Genomic DNA, 18,807 nt, shown 5'->3' with positions numbered 1-18,807 from the left:
GGGTGAACAGAGGCACTAGGTAAAAGGAAATGTGCCCAACCGTTTCTATCCCGCCCAGGATTCGAACCCAGAGTTCGTAATTGTGCATCAAGAATGAACCCACCTGTGCTACCGGGACTCTTAACCGGCTGTTGTGCTCACGAGCTTGTATTAAATTACTCCCAAGTTCAAGTCTCTCAGAGTATGGTACAGTATTGACAGCTTTTGTTTGAAGTATAATACGTGTACAGTATATTGCTGCCAGCTAGTTCACACATACTCCTTACCTTGAGGTTACCTTGAGGTGCTTCCGGGGCTTAGCGTCCCCGCGGCCCGGTCGTCGACCAGGCCTCCTGGTTGCTGGACTGATCAGCCAGGCTGTTGGACGCGGCTGCTCCAACAGCCTGCCATCCAAATGATGCACATACATCTCATCTCACATAGCTAATACTAAAGGTTACATAATAATGCTAAAGGGCTCTCACTCTCCCATGCAGAATATGTTGTGTGTGCAACCGAGGATTCTCAAGCTCCGAGTTCAGCATCTACCCCAATGGAGTGATGGCTCACCTGGCCTGTGCGCCTAACCCCAGCGTCTGTCCTCTAACCGGCACCGTTTTTCAAGTCTCGCGCGAGGTTACCAAGCCTAAGACGAAGGAGCAGTACTCAAGATGAAGGGAACACTAATCTTTTACGTCTGGTAACATTTCATTATTAATATGCTATGGTTAAGCAAATTGTTAATACAGTATATTAGACAATAGAAATGATGTTTCTTGATGCAATTTATTAAAACTTTTAACATGTAGATACTAGAAATATTGTTACAATAAGCTTTGTGTGATCGAGATTTTGCTTCAAAGATAGTCAGAAAAATACTGTATTTTGAACATGGTTGTGATCTTTCAATTAATAATCCTTCATGTAATTATCATATAAAGTGGCCCCTCTGTTTACGAATATAATCCATTCCCAGAGACAGTTCGTAACCCGAAAATTCACACCCCAAAACAAATTTTCCCATAAAAAATAATGTAAATTGAATTAATCCGTTCCACACTCTCAAAAATATTAACTTCAAAATACATTTCATACCAAATACACACAAATATTTAGTACTATAGTAAGTACAAGTTATAGCTTACCTTTATTGATGACTCTTATTGGTGTATGGAAGACGGTGAGGAGGGGGGGAGGAGTAGAGGTATGAGTGTTTGGAAGGTGAGTCCCCTTCCATTATAACATCAAGCAGTGATGACATTTCTGTGGTACTCTCCTACGTTTTGCAGGCATACCACTAGGAACTGGTTGTGGCTCACTGCTTGCTTGTCTTACTATGAATCTATCTAAAGACATTTGTTTTTCCCTACATTTTAACACTTGTCTGTAGTGAGACATCACATTGTCTTTAATAAGGTCATTGCAATGGCCTGCTAAAGCTTTATCTGGGCAAGTCTTTTCAACGAAACTTTGCAGTTCTTCTCATACTGCACACATTTTCTTAATTAATGAGGAAGGGACATCTTCTACTGCCTCTTCCTTCCCTGAAGATTTGTTGTACTGGTTAGCTAGTTCAACAACTAGTGTACTATTTTCATGTTTACGAATGATCTCTTGTTTTTCCTCTGTGGTCATCCTCACATGTGTTTTCTTAGGTTGAACCTTATCACTGACTTTCTTGGGACCCATAGCATGATATACAGTATAATAATTACTTTTATGTTCAAAACCCAAAAAAGCAGAAAAACAATGAAATTCTTTAAAAAGAATTCAAGCGCAATCGACACTAGACAGGAGGCACTGGTAAACGGAAGCACGGGCGACTGTGCCACCAGGAGTCATGTGCTCGGTCCCCCATAAGCATATCAACAAACTAGGTAACTCGAGGCAAAGCTCGTAACCCAATTCAAATTTTATGAAGAAATTGTAACCCGAAAAATTTGTAAAGAGGGGCATGTGTAAGCCGAGGTGTCTCTGTACATATTACCAGTCGTTCATCTTTATTAATTTTATTACTATTAAAATAGGAAAATTATAAATGGTAAAATGCTATTGTACTGCATATCTCTTGATCTTGCATAAGTACTAAATCTAATATAGACTGAAGTAGTATATAATATGTCTGCTTGTGTAAATGATGTATTTATTATCAGTTATAAACAATCCTGCTACTAAAATGTCTTGTTAATTTGTTGCTGTGTTTCTTCAGTTTAAAACAGCAACCTCCTACCTCATTGTATAATGTGTAAATATATGTACCGAACTTGCAGTCTGTAATTATTAATAAGCTGGAATTTATACATTCCTAAACAAATATTTCTTGATTAAGCATAATGTTTAATATACTAAAAAGACATTTAATACATTTAGAGAACCTAATAATGCCAATTTACAGTAAACAGTATTAAGCTTAGCTGTGTTTGGAATGTAGAATACTAGCATGATTGTAACAGGAATTACTCGGTTAAAACATATCTAGTATAGTACACATAGGCTGTCAATGACTATTTTATATGCCAAAGTGTCATAAATAAAATATATATGTACTAAGAAATGTTTATTGTGATTCTGATTAAATATTGTTTAATATTTTCATTAATACTGAGCAGTTGAATTAAATATGTCAAATATTATGTACACCATCCAAACAGGATACTGTATTGTATTTGTATACTGTATATGTACTTTTATTATTGTATAATAATACTGCATGAAGGGGCTTAGTGGGTGGCTGCCAGAGTGGGATGCTCAATAAGATGGTATTTCATATCCTTTTTGAGCCTTTTGCTCCTGCAGCATTTTTTACTAATTTTGAAAAACACCTTTTTCTCTTCCTCGTCTTTCTTTCTTCCCCCTCCACTTCTACTTTCTGGGTGAAGCATCCTGATGATTTGGTTCCAAACTTGAATATTCTTTTTTGACCACTTACGTCCTGATGGAGGGCGAGTTGAGATGGCACACACTTCCAACTGTAGAACTTGGGTATCTGACGCGTTTGAGCGAGGGGAAGCTTTTATGTTAAATCCTGTCTTCGTTACTGAACCCGATCTCGACAGACTGACGGTTCTTAAGATAACGATTGTGGGGTGCATATACACAATGCACCCCCTGTGAAAGCATCATAGATATGCATTATGTTGGGTTCCCTGTCCTCTAATTGTGGTTTCATGGTGTGTGTGGGGGCTTAATCATGGACGAAATTTTGTTTGAACATTCTATGCAGATTTTTAGGCACTCCTATTCCCATTTCTAAGACTAGTAGCGTGGGTGACCAGACCCCAGAAGTGGAGCAAAATGGAAGGATGGGTTCCATAGCTATGACTATGTAAGGCCCGGATGGCTTCATCTCTAAATACTGACACACTCCACTTCCCCTCCCATTTCTATGGCTGGGTTGAGATCCAAGCCCCCTGTGGTGACTACCTCGTCCCCTAGTGTCACTTCTCCTTCCACTGTAACAATTGTGTTATTCATCCCCTTCCGTAGGAATCCTTGGTGTCATCACCATACTCATAAGTTTGCTTCCCCTGCTACATTCCTAGATTTGTTTGCTATGTGGTCCAAGTATTATGATCTTTGACTCGACAACCATACCCACCATGTTGTACATATCCATAGACACTTGGTAGACTCTGTGGCTTCCCAGATTACTTTTAATTCAACTTGGACTGGCCACTCACCTTGGTACTTTGACTTGCCTTGGTGAGTCCCAGTTTGGGTGTCCAAAAACACACTGTTGAACTGTTGAATGGCAGCATTGACACTGCTCTTCTCCTGTACCATGTTGCAACTGGTGATCGTGACCTCAAAGACTGCCATGAGGATTTTAAATATATCCTCGAGGCCCAGGGCATCTCTATCTTCCAGATTGACACACACTCTTGTCCCCCTCATGGTCGTTGTTTTCATCTTTGTATTGTCAAGATCACTTTTTATGGTAGGACCCTTTCATCTTCTGTCATTTTTTGCCAGAACCAGAACACAGACCATCACACATGATAATAGTCCAGGATGGATCATCACACATGATAATAGTCTAGGATGGACCATCACACAATGTGATAATGGTCCATGATGGGCCGAAACATCACCACGACTGTTGCGTTCAGATGTGTGAGTTGGGTGTCCAATTATCAATCCCGTTACTGTGACTTCGTGTCCACATATTCACCAGTACAACCCCAAGAAGGCCCATGCATAAATCCAGTAATTTTAAATAGTCCCAGACAATGTATAACCCCAGACCCTCATGAAGCTCTAACTACAGACTAAAATAGTCCCTTTTGGAACTTGTTTTCCATATAACCATATGTAAATATATAAAAGTTTATCAGTGTCCTGCCCAACCACTTGGGCTGGACGGTAGAGTGACGGTCTTGCTTCATGCAGGTCGGGGTTCAATCCCCGCACGTCCAAGTGGTTGGGCACCATTCCTTCCCCCCCCCCTCCTTAACCCCTTCCCAGTGCTTTATAGTCGTAATGGTTTGGTGTTTTCTCCTGATAGTTCCATTCTATTATCAGTGTCTTGGCCTGGTGCCTCATCTTGCCCACCAGCTTTCTTTGGTAACGTTTGTAAACAAAAGACAACGTAACGCCATGGAGCAAGCACACGCAGTCACATGCTTTTCAGATGTACGCATAAAGGTGCGTGTTGTTAGAGCACGACGTGTAATGGACAGGGCAATGACAGGCAGATTAAAAGTTTTTGTTTAGTTATATTAAAGATTCAGTGGCGAACCGCTTTACCCAGGAGTCATACTGAGCTCCAGAATTGTTACATAATACAGCTCGTAGTTATCAGTCCTCGGTGACCCTGCTACATAGTGACTCCATAACTGTAACATAGTAAAGCCCTCGTGGTGATTCACAACACTCAAAAGAAATCGAAATCACTGACGTGTAAATCCGGTCTAGGACCAGGACACGCCGCCACTCATCCGGTCCTGTTAGGAATATATTTTTCCTTGTCATTCTATCGAGTTTGTCTCCCAGGAATTCTAAATCTGTGAGGTTCGTTCGTACACGTCCCTTTGATTGGGTGTTTAAAGCATTATGAACCGCACACACGATCGTCGTTACATCTTATTTTAAAAGTTGATCTTCACAAGGCTTGCTGTAGCAGTACGGCTTATAGGTTCCATATTGTATAGCAGTTAATGATTTTTGCTTCTCAGAGCATAACACGTATTTGGGTTTTATTGCTGCCACCAGCTGTGTTGGTTTACTGTGTGCTCCATACTCACCCTGTGAGCGGTAGTTTATTGTGCACCCCATACTCACCCTGTGAGCGGTAGTTTACTGCGCACCCCATACTCAACCTGTGAACGGTAGTTTACTGTGCACCCCATACTCACCCTGTGAACGGTAGTTTATTGTGCACCCCATACTCACCCTGTGAACGGCAAATTATTGTACACAGCGATTGGCTGGTATTTCCTCGAGTCGTTTCAAGGTCTCGACTTGAATAATATCTATACACAGCATTTGAAACAAAAATAATACACCCTTATATATTATACTTGCAGAGTCCGAATAGAGGATGGAGGAATTATGAGGAGCGTGAACGGCCTGTCCGCCTTAGAAGGCAAGCTTCGTGATGTGTGGGAAACACAACCTCGGTTCTTTAGTTTATCGACATAAATATTACTTGTTTCGCCCGCACAGCGAACACACTGAATTTATGGAGACATTGGACTGCGATAACTCTTCTGAGAATGATAATTGCAGCGACGTAAGTACAAACACTTCAACGATAATTTCAACCCTGAAGGCACAATCAATCTGTTCCTGAGCCACAAAAATGTCTACCTGCTGGAACGCGATAATTCCCCCCGTGTGTACTGTAGACTGGACGCACATTCATGAACAATGAATTATTCGTCGCAACTTTATTTCTGCGTGGTGTGTGTGTGTGTGTGATAGAGAGACATTCCCCGTGGGAGGCTGACAGATTGCCTGTGTTTTGGGTTGTTGTGATTCCCAGGAACGGAGGCGTGAAGGTTTGCCCGGAGGAGAGTAAGAGTGGTTTGAAGGAAGGCTTCAAGGTTGTCGAGCTGCGCTGCTCAGTATTGACGATCATGTCGCCGGGGATGACTGCTTCCTCGGCAAGGTCGCGGAGGGCTTTGTGCCACGCCTTGCTACACACACGCACACATACGCAAGCGCGCGCGAGAGGGAGGGAGGCAGGCTGCGTGAATTGTACGTCACGTCGCTGAAAGCTATGGGTCCCCTTCCAGCCAGAGGTGGTACCCCCCTTTCCCAATATATATTTATACGAATCTGAACTATAGTACAGATAGTGACTGTAGAGGGCGTGTACAAAATATAAACTGTGGCCCCGAAAAACCCACGTTTGATGTAAAGGACTGGAAACAGGAGGAAATAACCTAATTTATCAAAGGCCTAGTATAGTACATAGTGCACTATACACTATATACATAGTACATTATACCTATGATCATGTTTTTTTATGCCTAGAAAAGGTTTAGTTAGGTTCTTCAGGGCTGAGTTTACTTAATTACTAAGGCAACCACAATTAGGTGCTAAGTTGGTTAGCACCTTATTGTGGTTGCCTTAGTGACTTAACCACTAGCGGGTTAATAACTCTCCAGAGATTGATAAGCCTCAATAACGCTCCATAGGTCGATAGGTCTGAATAACTCAACCAGATGGCAATGAACTCTACAAAGCTTGATAACCCTCAGTAACCCTCCAGAGGCTACAGTTAAGGATTGGCGCCCAGTAAATCCTCCCCGGCCAGGATATGAACCCAGGCCAAAGCGCTCGCAAAACGCCAGGCGAGTTTTTATAACTACGCCACGGGACCTGCTTATAGTCCCACGCAATAGGCCCTAACCCTCCTGAGGTGAAATTGAAATTGAAATAAGTTTATTGAGGTAAAATACACAAAGGGATGAGGTAGCTCAAGCTATTCTCACCCCGTTCAGTATATCGTGTTAATACATACATATAAACACATCACAAACAATAAACATATTACCAAACATTCTGAGAGATAAACATCTACATTTCCTCTTTTACACAAGCAACTTTCCAGAGGTTGAACTTAGAAGCCTAGAACCCAACACCAAAATCAGAAAGCGTATTCATTACAATATTATTCGAGACCGTCACACATAATGTAAGTAATAATAATAATATCATTATCAATATATTTTACATCTCAGAGAAGTCTGTACAGAGATGAAGAACACCAGTGACAACATGCGAGAGTTCGGACAACAAACGAGACTTTCTCTACCCATTTTCCGTGAGTATAAACCACAATTATAAGATATGAGGTTTTTTAAATTCCTCGCAGCCTTAACCTCTGGACTGTGATGACGGTGTTAGTCCGGACTGTTCATCATCCATGGCAGTGTCAAAAGTGCAGCCCGTGCTCATAAACAATGTTCAAGCTATCAAACCTGTTTATCAGTGAAAAACGCTTAACACACGACTCATAACTGATCATGTTCGAACATTTCTCGAACAGTGCTTTGACGACTCATAACTGATCATGTTCGAACATTTCTCGAACAGTGCTTTGATGACTCATAACTGATCATGTTCGAACATTTCTCGAACAGGGCTTTGATGGCGACTTCTGTTCGAATACGAATAATTGCCAACAGAGCCTAAACACCTAGGCCTACCTGTAAATCAAATTCTCATATATAATAATATTTATTTATACACGTGAACGTGCCGATTTTGATTACACCAATAAAATCGATGAATTAGTCTTTGAGTTCGGCAACTGCATGGATACGACGGGTTACTGTCACACTTGCATCTGTCCAGTGTCGGACACTCAGACGAGCAGTTGTCAGGGAAATAGGAAAGTTGTTTCTTGTTTTAGATTCGCTACCTGGAACAAAAAGTTCCAAGTAGCACGGGCTATGGTGAGCCCATTAATAGGAAAGCTCGTGTCCATCCAATAGCGCAACACTTAGAGAGGCCTTGAAATGCAGAGCTTGCATCCATCTCTCACCTTGTGAGTCTCTCACAGCCATCATGGAGTCATTTATGAAGTCATGATTTCAGGAAGTCCGTCACATGCAGCGGCCGACCCCAAAGAGGTATTCGTCAATTTTTAACGTTCCGTGTATTCAAAAGCAGTATTTTGTGTATGTAAATTAACATTATTATATATATTAGAATTTGGTGTATAGTTAGGCATAAATTAGATTAGGTTAGGTGTTTTGTTGGCAATTATTTATACTTATAGTACGTGGGTTTACATTCACAGCGTTGTGGTTCGAACGAAAGTCGTCAGCAGAGCACTTGTTCTTGAAGTGTTCGGACGACATCAGTTGCAAGTCGTGTGTAAACCGTTTTTCATTTATAAACAGGGGGGTTTGGCGGGTGCATGGTATGGGCTTTGGCTTTTGTTTGTGAGGACGGGCTGCTGGATGGAATGGACTTGGTCTGAAGATGGACTACATTTAGAGAGGTGCGGTTTGGACAGAGGACGTGATCGCGGCACTGTTGTGAATCGCGTGTAAAGGGTTTTTCATCCACAAATTGGGGTTTCCGGCTGAATTAACGAGCATTTGGCCATTGCTTATGAGGACGGGCTCGTAAAGGACAGTACAGAAGCAGGTGTTACTCGTCGCTCGCTATGATTCCTCTGTAATGACTGTAATGTAACTAGTCAACATGGTGCCAACTTGGTCACTGCGCAATACGTGTGATTCAGAGCGTTGCATTTCTGCGCGTTTCAATGATTCCCTTCCGCACCTCTTGTCATTCAGATCAGGAAACCCCAAGGTTATTTGGTGCATTCTTGATTAACAACTGGAGTCATATATTTGCTGCTTTAATCTTAAGATTCCGATTGATAAGCTCATATAACGAAACATTAAACGACAGTTCAAGTATGTTTATTGAGACAAGAAAATACATCTCAAAGGAATGGAGTAGCTTAGGCTATTTCTACTCCCCCTTCCCACCCCCCCCCCCCCCACCCCCTATTAAACGTAAGGCATTCGGGTGTCGTTGAATTTTGCACGGTTTCCCCAGTTGACCTGTGAAAGATATCATAGATTAAATGGAGCTTTCCATGTTATGTTTGGGATTGAGAACCATGTACCCATAGAAGACCATTAGGCCTAGATGCCCTGTCTATTAGACAAATAGGCCAATTTCCTGGTTACGGGAGTGACAATGATGGCCACATCATTGTGTGTAAGTATGAGAGGATGTGAAACGTCAATGCGAGTGGTATTCGTCAGAGTTTAAGGTAGATGTGTAGTTGATAATCATCTTTCCCTAGCACAAAAGTTTCAATTATATTAAAGTTACAGATAATAAAGAGAAATAGGCTACAGAAACTTCAGGGAGACAACGTTGAGGACTCGAAGAGTCTCCTGGACCAGACAGCGCAGCAGAAAGAAATTTCCTGCTTCCATCCGAATATGTACACAAACGCTTTTCATTCATAAATGCAGAGTTTGGCTGCTAGGTTAGCTAACATTTAACCTTTGTTGATGAGGACGAGGCTGTGTAAAGCTATACCTCAAGAACTAAGAATGGAGAGTTTACAGTAAAGTCTGCAAGGACTTTAAGTCACAGCTTCCAACAAACTCAGTGTGCAAAATACGGAGAATTACCGACTAGGAACGTTTATTCAAGTTCAAGTATGTTTATTGAGATAAGAAAGAAATACATCTCAAAGGGATAGAGTAGCTTAGGTTATTTCTACCCCCCTTTTATATTGTTTATATTATAAAGGAACGTTTATATTGTGTTCATACACACCATGAAACAGCCGGCCCTTTGTTTTGATGACACGTTGATATTTAAATCCATGTATCCGCTTCTATTATTCGGTTATCTTTGACAGCTGGAAAATTTGTCGATGGATGAAGCTCGATGAACCTCTTTATATGTTGAAAGTATGTTTTAACAATAAAATATTTGGGCTATACATTTATCGAGGCATTGTCTTTGTCAAACAATCTGACCTATATCAACTTTCTTTATATTATGGATATTAATTGTGATGTTTACATCAGTCGGACGCCCTTGTGCGCCGCCATTACAGTTGCCAGCAAGTGTCTCCCTCTGGACAGCAGACTTATGTTCACCGAAAGGTGTACACCATTTCTCGGTGTATATATACATTGAGAGTTTATCTTAGTTCTGGTCTATGATCAGAGCTAAATTATACTTGCTGGTTGAACCGTAAGCTGTTGTGGTGGCCTTAATAACTCTCCAGAAGTTGATAGGTCCAGCATTAGACCCATCTGGACAGCGCAAATTGAAATTTGATCTGAGCTGCGGCATCACTGACAGGCGGCTACAACCTCGCCCTCATCTACCTAGACAAAGTAAAAGGTGAGTAAAAGTTTCATTAGCTAGACAATGAAGAATCATAACGGGAAGTATGTGTTAATCCCATTGGTTGTGCTTCTAGTTCATTCACGCCAAAGACAATTTGAAAATGATGTGAAGGAGACGCTGGAAAGATTCAAGAAATACATTACTAAATCAATCCTTTATTGCGGGGATACGAAATATGGCAGTAAATAGAGACAGAGGCTAAAGTATACTTGCTGGTTGGTCAATATTGCGGTGTGTTCTTAATGACCCTCTCGAGTGTGGTTGATAGACCTCAAGCCTAACGCCAAACCAAAGCTAAGTAAACAATTTAACTGACCTTTTTTTTATTCATTCTCTACATTTCCCCCTCCTCGTTTCCCCTCTGAGAGCACAAGGCGCTGTGCCATAACAGACGTATTAGAGCGTACCGGAGAACATGGCCTCCGCTTCGCCCTGCTGGGAGGCCGAAGTCAGCTCCGGCCTGACCCAACAGTCACCTCCACACCCAGGACCCACTCCGGTCTGGCCGGAACCCTACCTCCACACCCGGGGCTCCAGGAACCCACTCCGGCCTGGCCGGAGCCCTACCTCCACACCTGGGGCTCCAGGACCCACTCCGGCCTGGCCGGAACCTGACCTCTAGGCCAAGGGTTTCAGTATCACGAGATTGATATTAATCTTCTTGCATAAATATAATATTCCACGATGGGAAGACCTAGAACAAAAAACGTATCTAACAAATTCACAAGATCACTTTGCAAACACCTCGTTAGCTATGTTTAAAATCTGAGAGGAGACGCTGCCCTACGCTACCAGAATATAGCGTGCAGTGAGAGGGGACACTGCCCTGTGCCACCAGAGTATGGCGTGCGTGTGTGTGTTCAACCTGCCATATCTGTGGACCTTGAAGGGGACCGGAAGTCTGTAGTTTGTGATATATTCCGGCCGTAATTGGTAACTGGGCGCTCCTCATGCTCCAGCAGCCTCACCAGGCAAACTGTTCCACATGTCTTGAACCACCAGAGGAACTATGACTTGGCGCACTTGATGCTACGGTGTCTTGCGTGTGTATATATATGACTGGGTAGTTATGGAGACTTGTAGGTGTCTGAATTTACTACTGAATGGTACATTGACTGGCGGGGTTAGTGCAAGGTTTGGCAAGTGATAATGGGTAGTGATAATGAGACGCTGTTTTATGATTATTTATGTAATAAATAAAACCTGGAGATGCGGGGTATCGATCCCCGTACCTCTCACATGCTAAGCGAGCGCTCTACCATCTGAGCTACATCCCCAAGGGTTTGGAGGTGCCGGGGATCGAACCCGGGGCCTTTCACATGCAAAGCGAACGCTCTACCACTGAGCTACACCCCCCTTGTAACCATGTATGATACGTACCAAATATTATTCCTTGTTTCCCTACCGCCTCTGCGCCACCATTTTTACAAAGAGTCGAACATATTATTTTTGATTCCTGTTATTATATCAGTTAAAGTGTATAGGTTTACCCTGTGTCCACATCTGAAGACGTAATATGCTGTTCTCCATTCGGTACACTACAAAGTACTCTATAGTACACAAACAGTACTGTTCTCCAGTTTATTATACGACTGGAAGAAATCCTCAGAAGCATGGGGGGGGTTACCTATAACAAGCCGCTGGCTATCTGTCCTTTTCAATGTGAATTCAGATAAGGCAAGAGTAGGTGCAATTTGCAACTCTATGAATGAAAAGCCTTATCAGTCTGTTGCAGCCCGGTGGTGTTGTTCAGACGGCAGTTATACTGTTTACACAATGAAATCACATTAGTTTTAGTTAGTTCATTTATTATGCACCCCATACCCATCTTGTGGGCGGTAGTGGAAAGGGTTACAGAGGCACATAATGGGCTCACATTACCACTGTGATTTATATTAATATTAATGAGAAAATCAGTTTATATCAATGAGTTATATATAGGTTATATCAGTTATATATGAGTTATGTCTCAGTTAAATATCGGTTATATCAATGAGAAAATCATTTGGCGCCATCAGGAGGATTTAACCCTCTTAGGAGTACCAAGTAAACGGGTTCGAATCCTTCTCACGGCTCCTACTGATTTTCTCAATTATACTATTTGTTATCATGTGGCTTATGTAGATGTATGATAAGATAGCCAGTCTTCCCGTTTTCAGTATTGAAAAAGCAGAATATTTATGCTAGTTTTCTGTTCATTTTCGGAGTTTATGTAGACCGTTTTCTAAAGCCTCTATATCGTTTTCGATTTCCACTTTCCCATATATTTTTGTCATCTGTAAATTTGATGTGATTTGTGACTTTTTCTCATCTATGTCGTCGATGTTTATTTAAAAAGGGTTGGCTTTAAAATGGAACTTTTGCGCAGATTTTGCGAAAATGCGATTTATGCGAAAATTTGCGCATAATATTTTATCTGCCAGATTCTGTTCTATTTAGGACAACCCTTTGTTTTCTTTGTCTTAACCATTGTTTTATCCTTTACTTTTATTTTATTGTTTATTCCGCGTGCTATCAGTTTCTGTGCAAGTCTTTTATCATGTACCTTATCAAAAGATTTAACTAAGGGAAGCTCATATGTACTTCATCCATTCTTGTTCGTGTTCCACACATATCGCAGAACATGAGCTTGACTGCCCTACCTGGTTACCTGGCTTGATGGGGTTCTGGGAGTTCTTCTACTCCCCAAGCCCGGCCCGAGGCCAGGCTTGACTCGTGAGAGTGCCCTAGTGCTTCCTGCCCCCTGAGAATGGTATATGTGGTAATCATGTCTTTCCTAACTCTTTTATTCTTCAGTAATTTAAGATTTAATTCCTCTAGTCTTGATTTCCTCGTAACTCAAACCTTGTAGTTCTGGGACTAGTCTGGTGGCTTACATCTAAACCATTTATTACCAGCTTAAGTTTAATAAGATAATAACGCCATGCTGGCGTTGCATTTTGCAGAATTGGTCTGACATATATGCGTAAGTATCCACTAGGAAAATGAAATGAAAATTCCGAAAGTTTTTGCGCTGCCCACTGGATGGGGGGCGGTGTGCAGGACAAACCTATCAATTGTGACACTAGCTCTCCATACATGTCAGTTGCTTAATTTAGAAACTGTACTTGTGGTCGATCTCGAACCCATTGTTGATGTGACGACTTATACTGAATTTTGTAACTAGCTCATCAATATTGTAACTTGCTTAGCTAAATGAATTGTGGGGGTTGAGTCCCTGAGCCCATTATGTGCCTCTGTAACCCTTTCCACTACCGCCCACAAGATGGGTATGGGGTGCATAATAAATGAACTAAACTAACCCCATTATCAAGGAAATACAGGATACTTTAATGGACACTTACACATAACCGAATCACTTGTTTTATTTGTATTATTATTCTTACATATGTGATATTATAAGTACTGGGATTTCTGAACGCGTAATTCATGCGGAGCCGGCTATAATTAACATTATGTAATAACACACAAAACCTGGAGATGCGGGGTATCGATCCCCGTACCTCTCACATGCTAAGCGAGCGCTCTACCATCTGAGCTACATCCCCAAGGGTATGGAGGTGCCGGGGATCGAACCCGGGGCCTTTCACATGCAAAGCGAACGCTCTACCACTGAGCTACACCCCCTTGTTCTTCTAAGTGTCGCGTACCAAATATTATTCCTTGGTCAAGACCATTTCTGAATTTGTGCACTTCATGGTTTCTCATAATCGGTGGACTACTGTGCTTGCGAGAATTACAGTTTAGCTCCTGGGTTCCGCCTCTCGACCTGTAATTAACTGAAGAACAGGTTCCCGAGCCCATTGGGCTCTGTATGTTATATATATTGAAGATTAGAGAGTTATATCTGCAATGCACTGAAAGCAGCCCTTCCTGAAGACAATCATTACTAAGAGCAACCCATCGTGATCTCACAACTATCTACTTACCTTCTACCTATAACTGCTTTTTGCCAAGTATTGGGATGATGTATGCCATCTGCAACCCGTTCTCGAACTTTCTTATAGTCAATATTGACATTAAATACGTGCATATGTGACATACTTAACATACTAGTTTACCTTGAAAAGCTTCATAGAAAACACCGACCTTACCTAACCTTCTTAGTATGTTAAGATAAGCATTTTATTGCTTCGTAATTACAATTATTACTTAACTTATACCTTCGTGAGGCAGGGTGGAGCAGCCACAACGCTCTCCCCTCGTCACCCTTTGTTGTTTAAGATTCAGTTACATGGAACAAAAAGTTCCAAGTAGCATGGGCTATGGTGAGCCCGTTGTGGACTTACCTGGCACAGAAGCAGGGCTGTAACTGTGCCTCGTCACCCCTGAAATGATCCCACTAAGGCCTCCTTGACCTGGAGGTGAGACGCTCCTCCCCGCGCAGCACGCCCCGCGCATGGCCACTAAGTGCAGCCCTAATTCACAAGAGTGCGTAACCTTCGAAATAACTGTTATTGATTACCATCACGAAATGAGAGAGAACGTGAGTTTATGAGGTCATCCGGCCGGCCGCGGCTGGTTGTAACTACCAAAACTGTCTGATTCAAGAGCCTGGGTATGTGTGGAGGTATTGACGGGAGACATCTCCCGTCACGCAGGGTGCCGTTGCACCTCCACAGATCTCCAGTATCAGCTCTTGATACTGGTAATGGCTCCAAAGGGCCACCACTTACGGGCTATTCATGCCCGTGCCACCTTTTGGGTGGCTTAATCTTCATCAATCATCAATCAATCTGGAGGTATTGCCTGGTTGGGCATCTTTGGTTGTCCTCCTAAACTTAGGATGTAGGCACGACGCCCTGCCACGCCTCCTACCCGTCCGTTGACATCACCAGCAGCTTCCCTGCCATTACCAGCTCCAGCAGCAGCTCTCGTGCCCTCCAGGATCATCAGCTTGACAAGAAATATATATGTTTATCACTCAGAATGTTCGGTAATATGCTTATTGTTTGTGATGTGTCTATAAATATATGAACACGTTGTACTGAACGGGGTGAGAATAGCTTGAGTTACCTCATCCTTTTGTGTGTATTTATACCTCAAAAAACTTATTTCAATTTCAATCAGCTTGACTTCCCGGCATAATCCTTCAGCATTTATTTTACCAACTGGTGTAATTATCCACAAGCGTTGATCTCCGGATGTGAGTTAAGCCAGAATGGAACACGTACATTGTTTATTTCACGTAAATATTAATCTAAGTGCGTTTGATATGTAAACAGGAGAAAGTAAAAGTGCACACCCGGAGCCCAAACTGGCTCCCTCGAATGTTATTTATTGTCTTCTCAGAGGGTAAGGGTCCTCACGTATCCTGTCTGAGGTGGTACCCTATATCAGTCCACTACAGCGTGACACATCCTTTTCAAATTCAAAACTGTAATCATAAATGGTTGTACACTTAATATTGTGGCTGGGTAACCAGCCGCGCTGCTATCAAGCCAAGGGCGAGGCTGTCATTCAGTGATTGTGGGGTGATTTTTTGCTTCCGATTAGAAACTTCTCGCACGATATTTAATATGGTACTTAGCCATCCTTGGAGAGGACACGTGCGACAGTCTCCTCCGTGATTCACAAGCTAATGTCTCAGCCGGCAAGATTCCTGCGAGACTTCCGTGAGGTGTGGGGGCTTCCTCCTTGGTAGGGGATGGTGTATGTTAGGGGTGGGGTCGCTCCCTCCCTCAGGCGTGCTAGGTGAGGCCGCTGGCGGGTGTGGTCGGTTCCCAGGGTCACATCACCTGCGGTATATAAGGTGTTACGGTGGGCGGCCGCGGCCACACTTCCTCCGAGCGTCGCTCTCATGATGGGGTGCCGAGTTGTGAGTGTTTTCACCCCTATACTAGTTCTCTCCCTAGTCTGCATCAATGTGGAAATTTATTATGCATTAATATAGCTAATTACCAGTGATGATATTTGTACAGTGTGAAAGTTGTGGCGAATCTTCTATAGATTCGCGAAAAAAATACCATTGAGAGGATTATTGAAAACAAATTCGTCCGAAGATGTATGCCAATAATGGATTTACATATTTCCAGTTCATGCTAACATGCCTGTTGGCGTTTACCTGGGCCCTCGAGGATAAGACAGAGCAGACCACAGAGGACCTAGACACTGCGTCTGCGGACACCGCCAACACCACCGTCGTCCCGATCCTGCGGCACATAAACAAAATCAACGAAGACGGGTCCTACACCTTCGGGTTCGAGGCAGCCGATGGGACCTTCAAGATCGAAAACCGCGACAGCTTTGGCAACGTCAAGGGCAAGTACGGCTACATCGACGACCTAGGTGAGCTGAAGGTCGTCGAATATGCCGCTAGCAATGGTACTACTGGCTTCGAGGCTGAGCCTGACTTGCCGCCCAAAAAAACTCTTCCTGAAGTGCTTCCCGAAGAGCAGACACGCAAATCTCAGCGTCCTTCCAGGCGGCGGTTTAGTCCTCGGCGCAGACCCCAGCCCCAGTTACAGTCTGAGTCCCAGTTTCAACCTCAGTCCCAGCCTAAGCCTCAGTTCCAGTCTGATCCCAAGGTTCAATCTGAGTCCCAACTCCAGCCCAAATCCCAGTTCCAGCCTAACCGCCAGTTCCAGCCTAACCGCCAGTTCCAGCCTGATTCCCAATTCCAGTCTGACCCCCAGTTCCAGCCTAAGCCCCAATTTCAGCCTAAACCTCAGTTCCAGTCGGACCACCAGTTCCCACCTAAACCTCTGCAATTCCAGCCTGATTCCCAATTCCAGCCTGACTCCAAGTTCCAGCCTGACTCCCAGTTCCAGCCTGACTCCCAGTTCCAGCCTGACTCCCAGTTCCAGCCTGACTCCCAGTTCCAGCCTGACTCCCAGTTCCAGACTGACTCCCAGTTCCAGCCTAACTCCCAGTTCCAGCCTAAACCCCAGTTCCAGCCTCAATCCCCGTTCAAACCTCAGTCCCCGTCTCAGTCTACTCCCCGTCCACAGTTCAGTCAGTTCCCAGCCCGACCCAAGCCTCAGATAAACCACCGCGCCAATGCTCAGCCCCAAACCCCGCTTATTGCTCCAACAGAGACCCAACCTCAGGTTACTCCTCGACCAGCAACCCAGTTCCAGTTCTCACGTCCTAGGCCTCTTCCCGAGTCTTCGTCCAGTCCACAGTTTCCACCCCGTCCCCAGTCGCAGTTTGCCTCTCGCCCACAGTCTCCGTTCTCTCCGCAATCACAATTTCCAGACAATCGCCAGCAGCCGAAATTCCCCCCATCTTTCCCTCGGCCCCAGACTCCCCAGGATGGTGGGTTCTCGCAGGATGATAACCAGGATGGTTTCGTTAACGGGTCGCCGGAAGCGGCCAAGAAGGGAAGCCCCAGGTTACCTGCTGGGACTTTTAATCTATTCCCATCCCAACCAACTTCCCATCCTCGACCACCACCCGTTCAGCCTCGCCCACAGCTCGTCTCCCAGCAACCGCAGTCATTGTTCTTCTCACAGCAACCACAGCCACAGTTCTTCCAGCAGCAGAGTCCTCAAGGCTTCAACCGGTTCGCCCAACAAGCACCACAGTTTACGCTTCAGCAGCTGACGCCACAACAGATCCAGCAGCTCCAGCAGCTGACTCCACAACAGCTCCAACTGCTCCAGCAACAAATCCAACAGCATCAACAACTGACTCCGCAACAAATCCAGCAGCTGCAACAGCAAGTCCTTGCAGCCCAACAGCAATCGTCCCTGCCACAGTTCTTCCCTCAACAACAACTGACCCCACAACAGGGAGCAGACTCACGATTTGTTCCCCAACAATTCGGAGGCCAACAGTTTCCTTCACAGCAATTCGGAGGCCAACAGTTTCCTTCACAGCAATTCGGAGGCCAACAGTTTCCTTCGCAGCAATTCGGAGGCCAACAGTTTTCTCCACAGCAATTCGGAGGCCAACAGTTCTTACCGCAGCAATTCGGTGGACAGCAATTCGGAGGCCAACAATTTGTGCCACAACAATTCGGTGGACAGCAGTTTGTACCACAGCAATTCGGAGGACAACAATTTGTACCACAGCAATTTGGCGGCCAGCAGTTTGTACCACAACAATTCCAGAATCCACAATTTGGAGTTCCTCAGCATTTCGGTTCGTCTGCAGTCAAGAAATCTGATGAATCTTCAAAGTCGCAATCGTCAGCGGCTTCGCACAGCCTTCCCACAGTAACATCGCGGCCCACAGCAGCATCGCGGCCCACAGCACCTTCCAGGGGCAGAGCACCATCGCGGGCCGCAGCAGCTTCGGCGCCCAAAGAAGCATCCCTTCCAGGTCCTTCAGCAGCTCCCCAGCCCAAGCCTGACTCCTCATAATTCCTGACCTTTTGGGATACTGAACCGTTATTTATTCCTTTGCAGTCTGGTTCTTACTGCATAAATACTATACACACAGGTTGTTCCACCCTGTCATCATACATATGTATTTTTCATTCTTGTATTTTGTATATAGCTTTTTGTAACTAATAAAAATAAATATACTAAAAATTGA

General features: G+C 43.8%; 2 protein-coding genes and 4 non-coding genes across 9 annotated transcripts in view; 2 read left to right on the top strand and 4 right to left on the bottom strand.

Moving 5' to 3' along the window:
* LOC123746331 (transforming growth factor-beta receptor-associated protein 1) overlaps positions 1-5,639 on the top strand; it is a 17,683-nt gene extending 12,044 nt beyond the window's left edge. The window contains exons 17-18 of one of the 2 annotated variants that reach the window (XM_045727777.2): positions 477-679; positions 5,505-5,639. In XM_045727777.2, coding sequence (XP_045583733.2) covers positions 477-654 — 178 coding nt within the window. In that variant the 3' untranslated portion in view covers positions 655-679; positions 5,505-5,639. Of the gene's footprint in view, positions 1-476; positions 2,534-5,504 lie in introns of those variants that run through there. The other variant, XM_045727776.2, reaches the window with a different exon arrangement.
* On the top strand, positions 5,576-18,807 carry LOC123746332 (transcription factor SPT20 homolog). 3 transcript variants are annotated; one of them, XM_045727778.2, is made up of 2 exons: positions 5,576-5,710; positions 16,362-18,807. In XM_045727778.2, the coding sequence occupies exons 1-2, from the start codon at positions 5,576-5,578 to the stop codon at positions 18,630-18,632; spliced, it is 2,406 nt and encodes an 801-aa protein (XP_045583734.2). In that variant the 3' UTR covers positions 18,633-18,807. The 3 variants fall into 3 exon arrangements, with proteins under 3 accessions (XP_045583734.2, XP_069171070.1, XP_045583735.2); XM_069314969.1 differs by lacking the exon at positions 5,576-5,710 and adding an exon at positions 8,981-10,320; XM_045727779.2 differs by lacking the exon at positions 5,576-5,710 and adding an exon at positions 16,112-16,144.
* Positions 11,531-11,603, bottom strand: TRNAA-AGC (transfer RNA alanine (anticodon AGC)). Its single transcript has one exon. It is a non-coding gene; the product is annotated as a tRNA-Ala (tRNA).
* TRNAA-UGC (transfer RNA alanine (anticodon UGC)) lies at positions 11,611-11,682 on the bottom strand. The gene has a single exon. It is a non-coding gene; the product is annotated as a tRNA-Ala (tRNA).
* Positions 13,802-13,874, bottom strand: TRNAA-AGC (transfer RNA alanine (anticodon AGC)). The gene has a single exon. It is a non-coding gene; the product is annotated as a tRNA-Ala (tRNA).
* Positions 13,882-13,953, bottom strand: TRNAA-UGC (transfer RNA alanine (anticodon UGC)). Its single transcript has one exon. It is a non-coding gene; the product is annotated as a tRNA-Ala (tRNA).

Source organism: Procambarus clarkii, chromosome 80 (assembly GCF_040958095.1).
Source record: "Procambarus clarkii isolate CNS0578487 chromosome 80, FALCON_Pclarkii_2.0, whole genome shotgun sequence".
NCBI lineage: Eukaryota > Metazoa > Arthropoda > Malacostraca > Decapoda > Cambaridae > Procambarus > Procambarus clarkii.
This window is presented reverse-complemented; position numbering and strand designations above follow the sequence as displayed.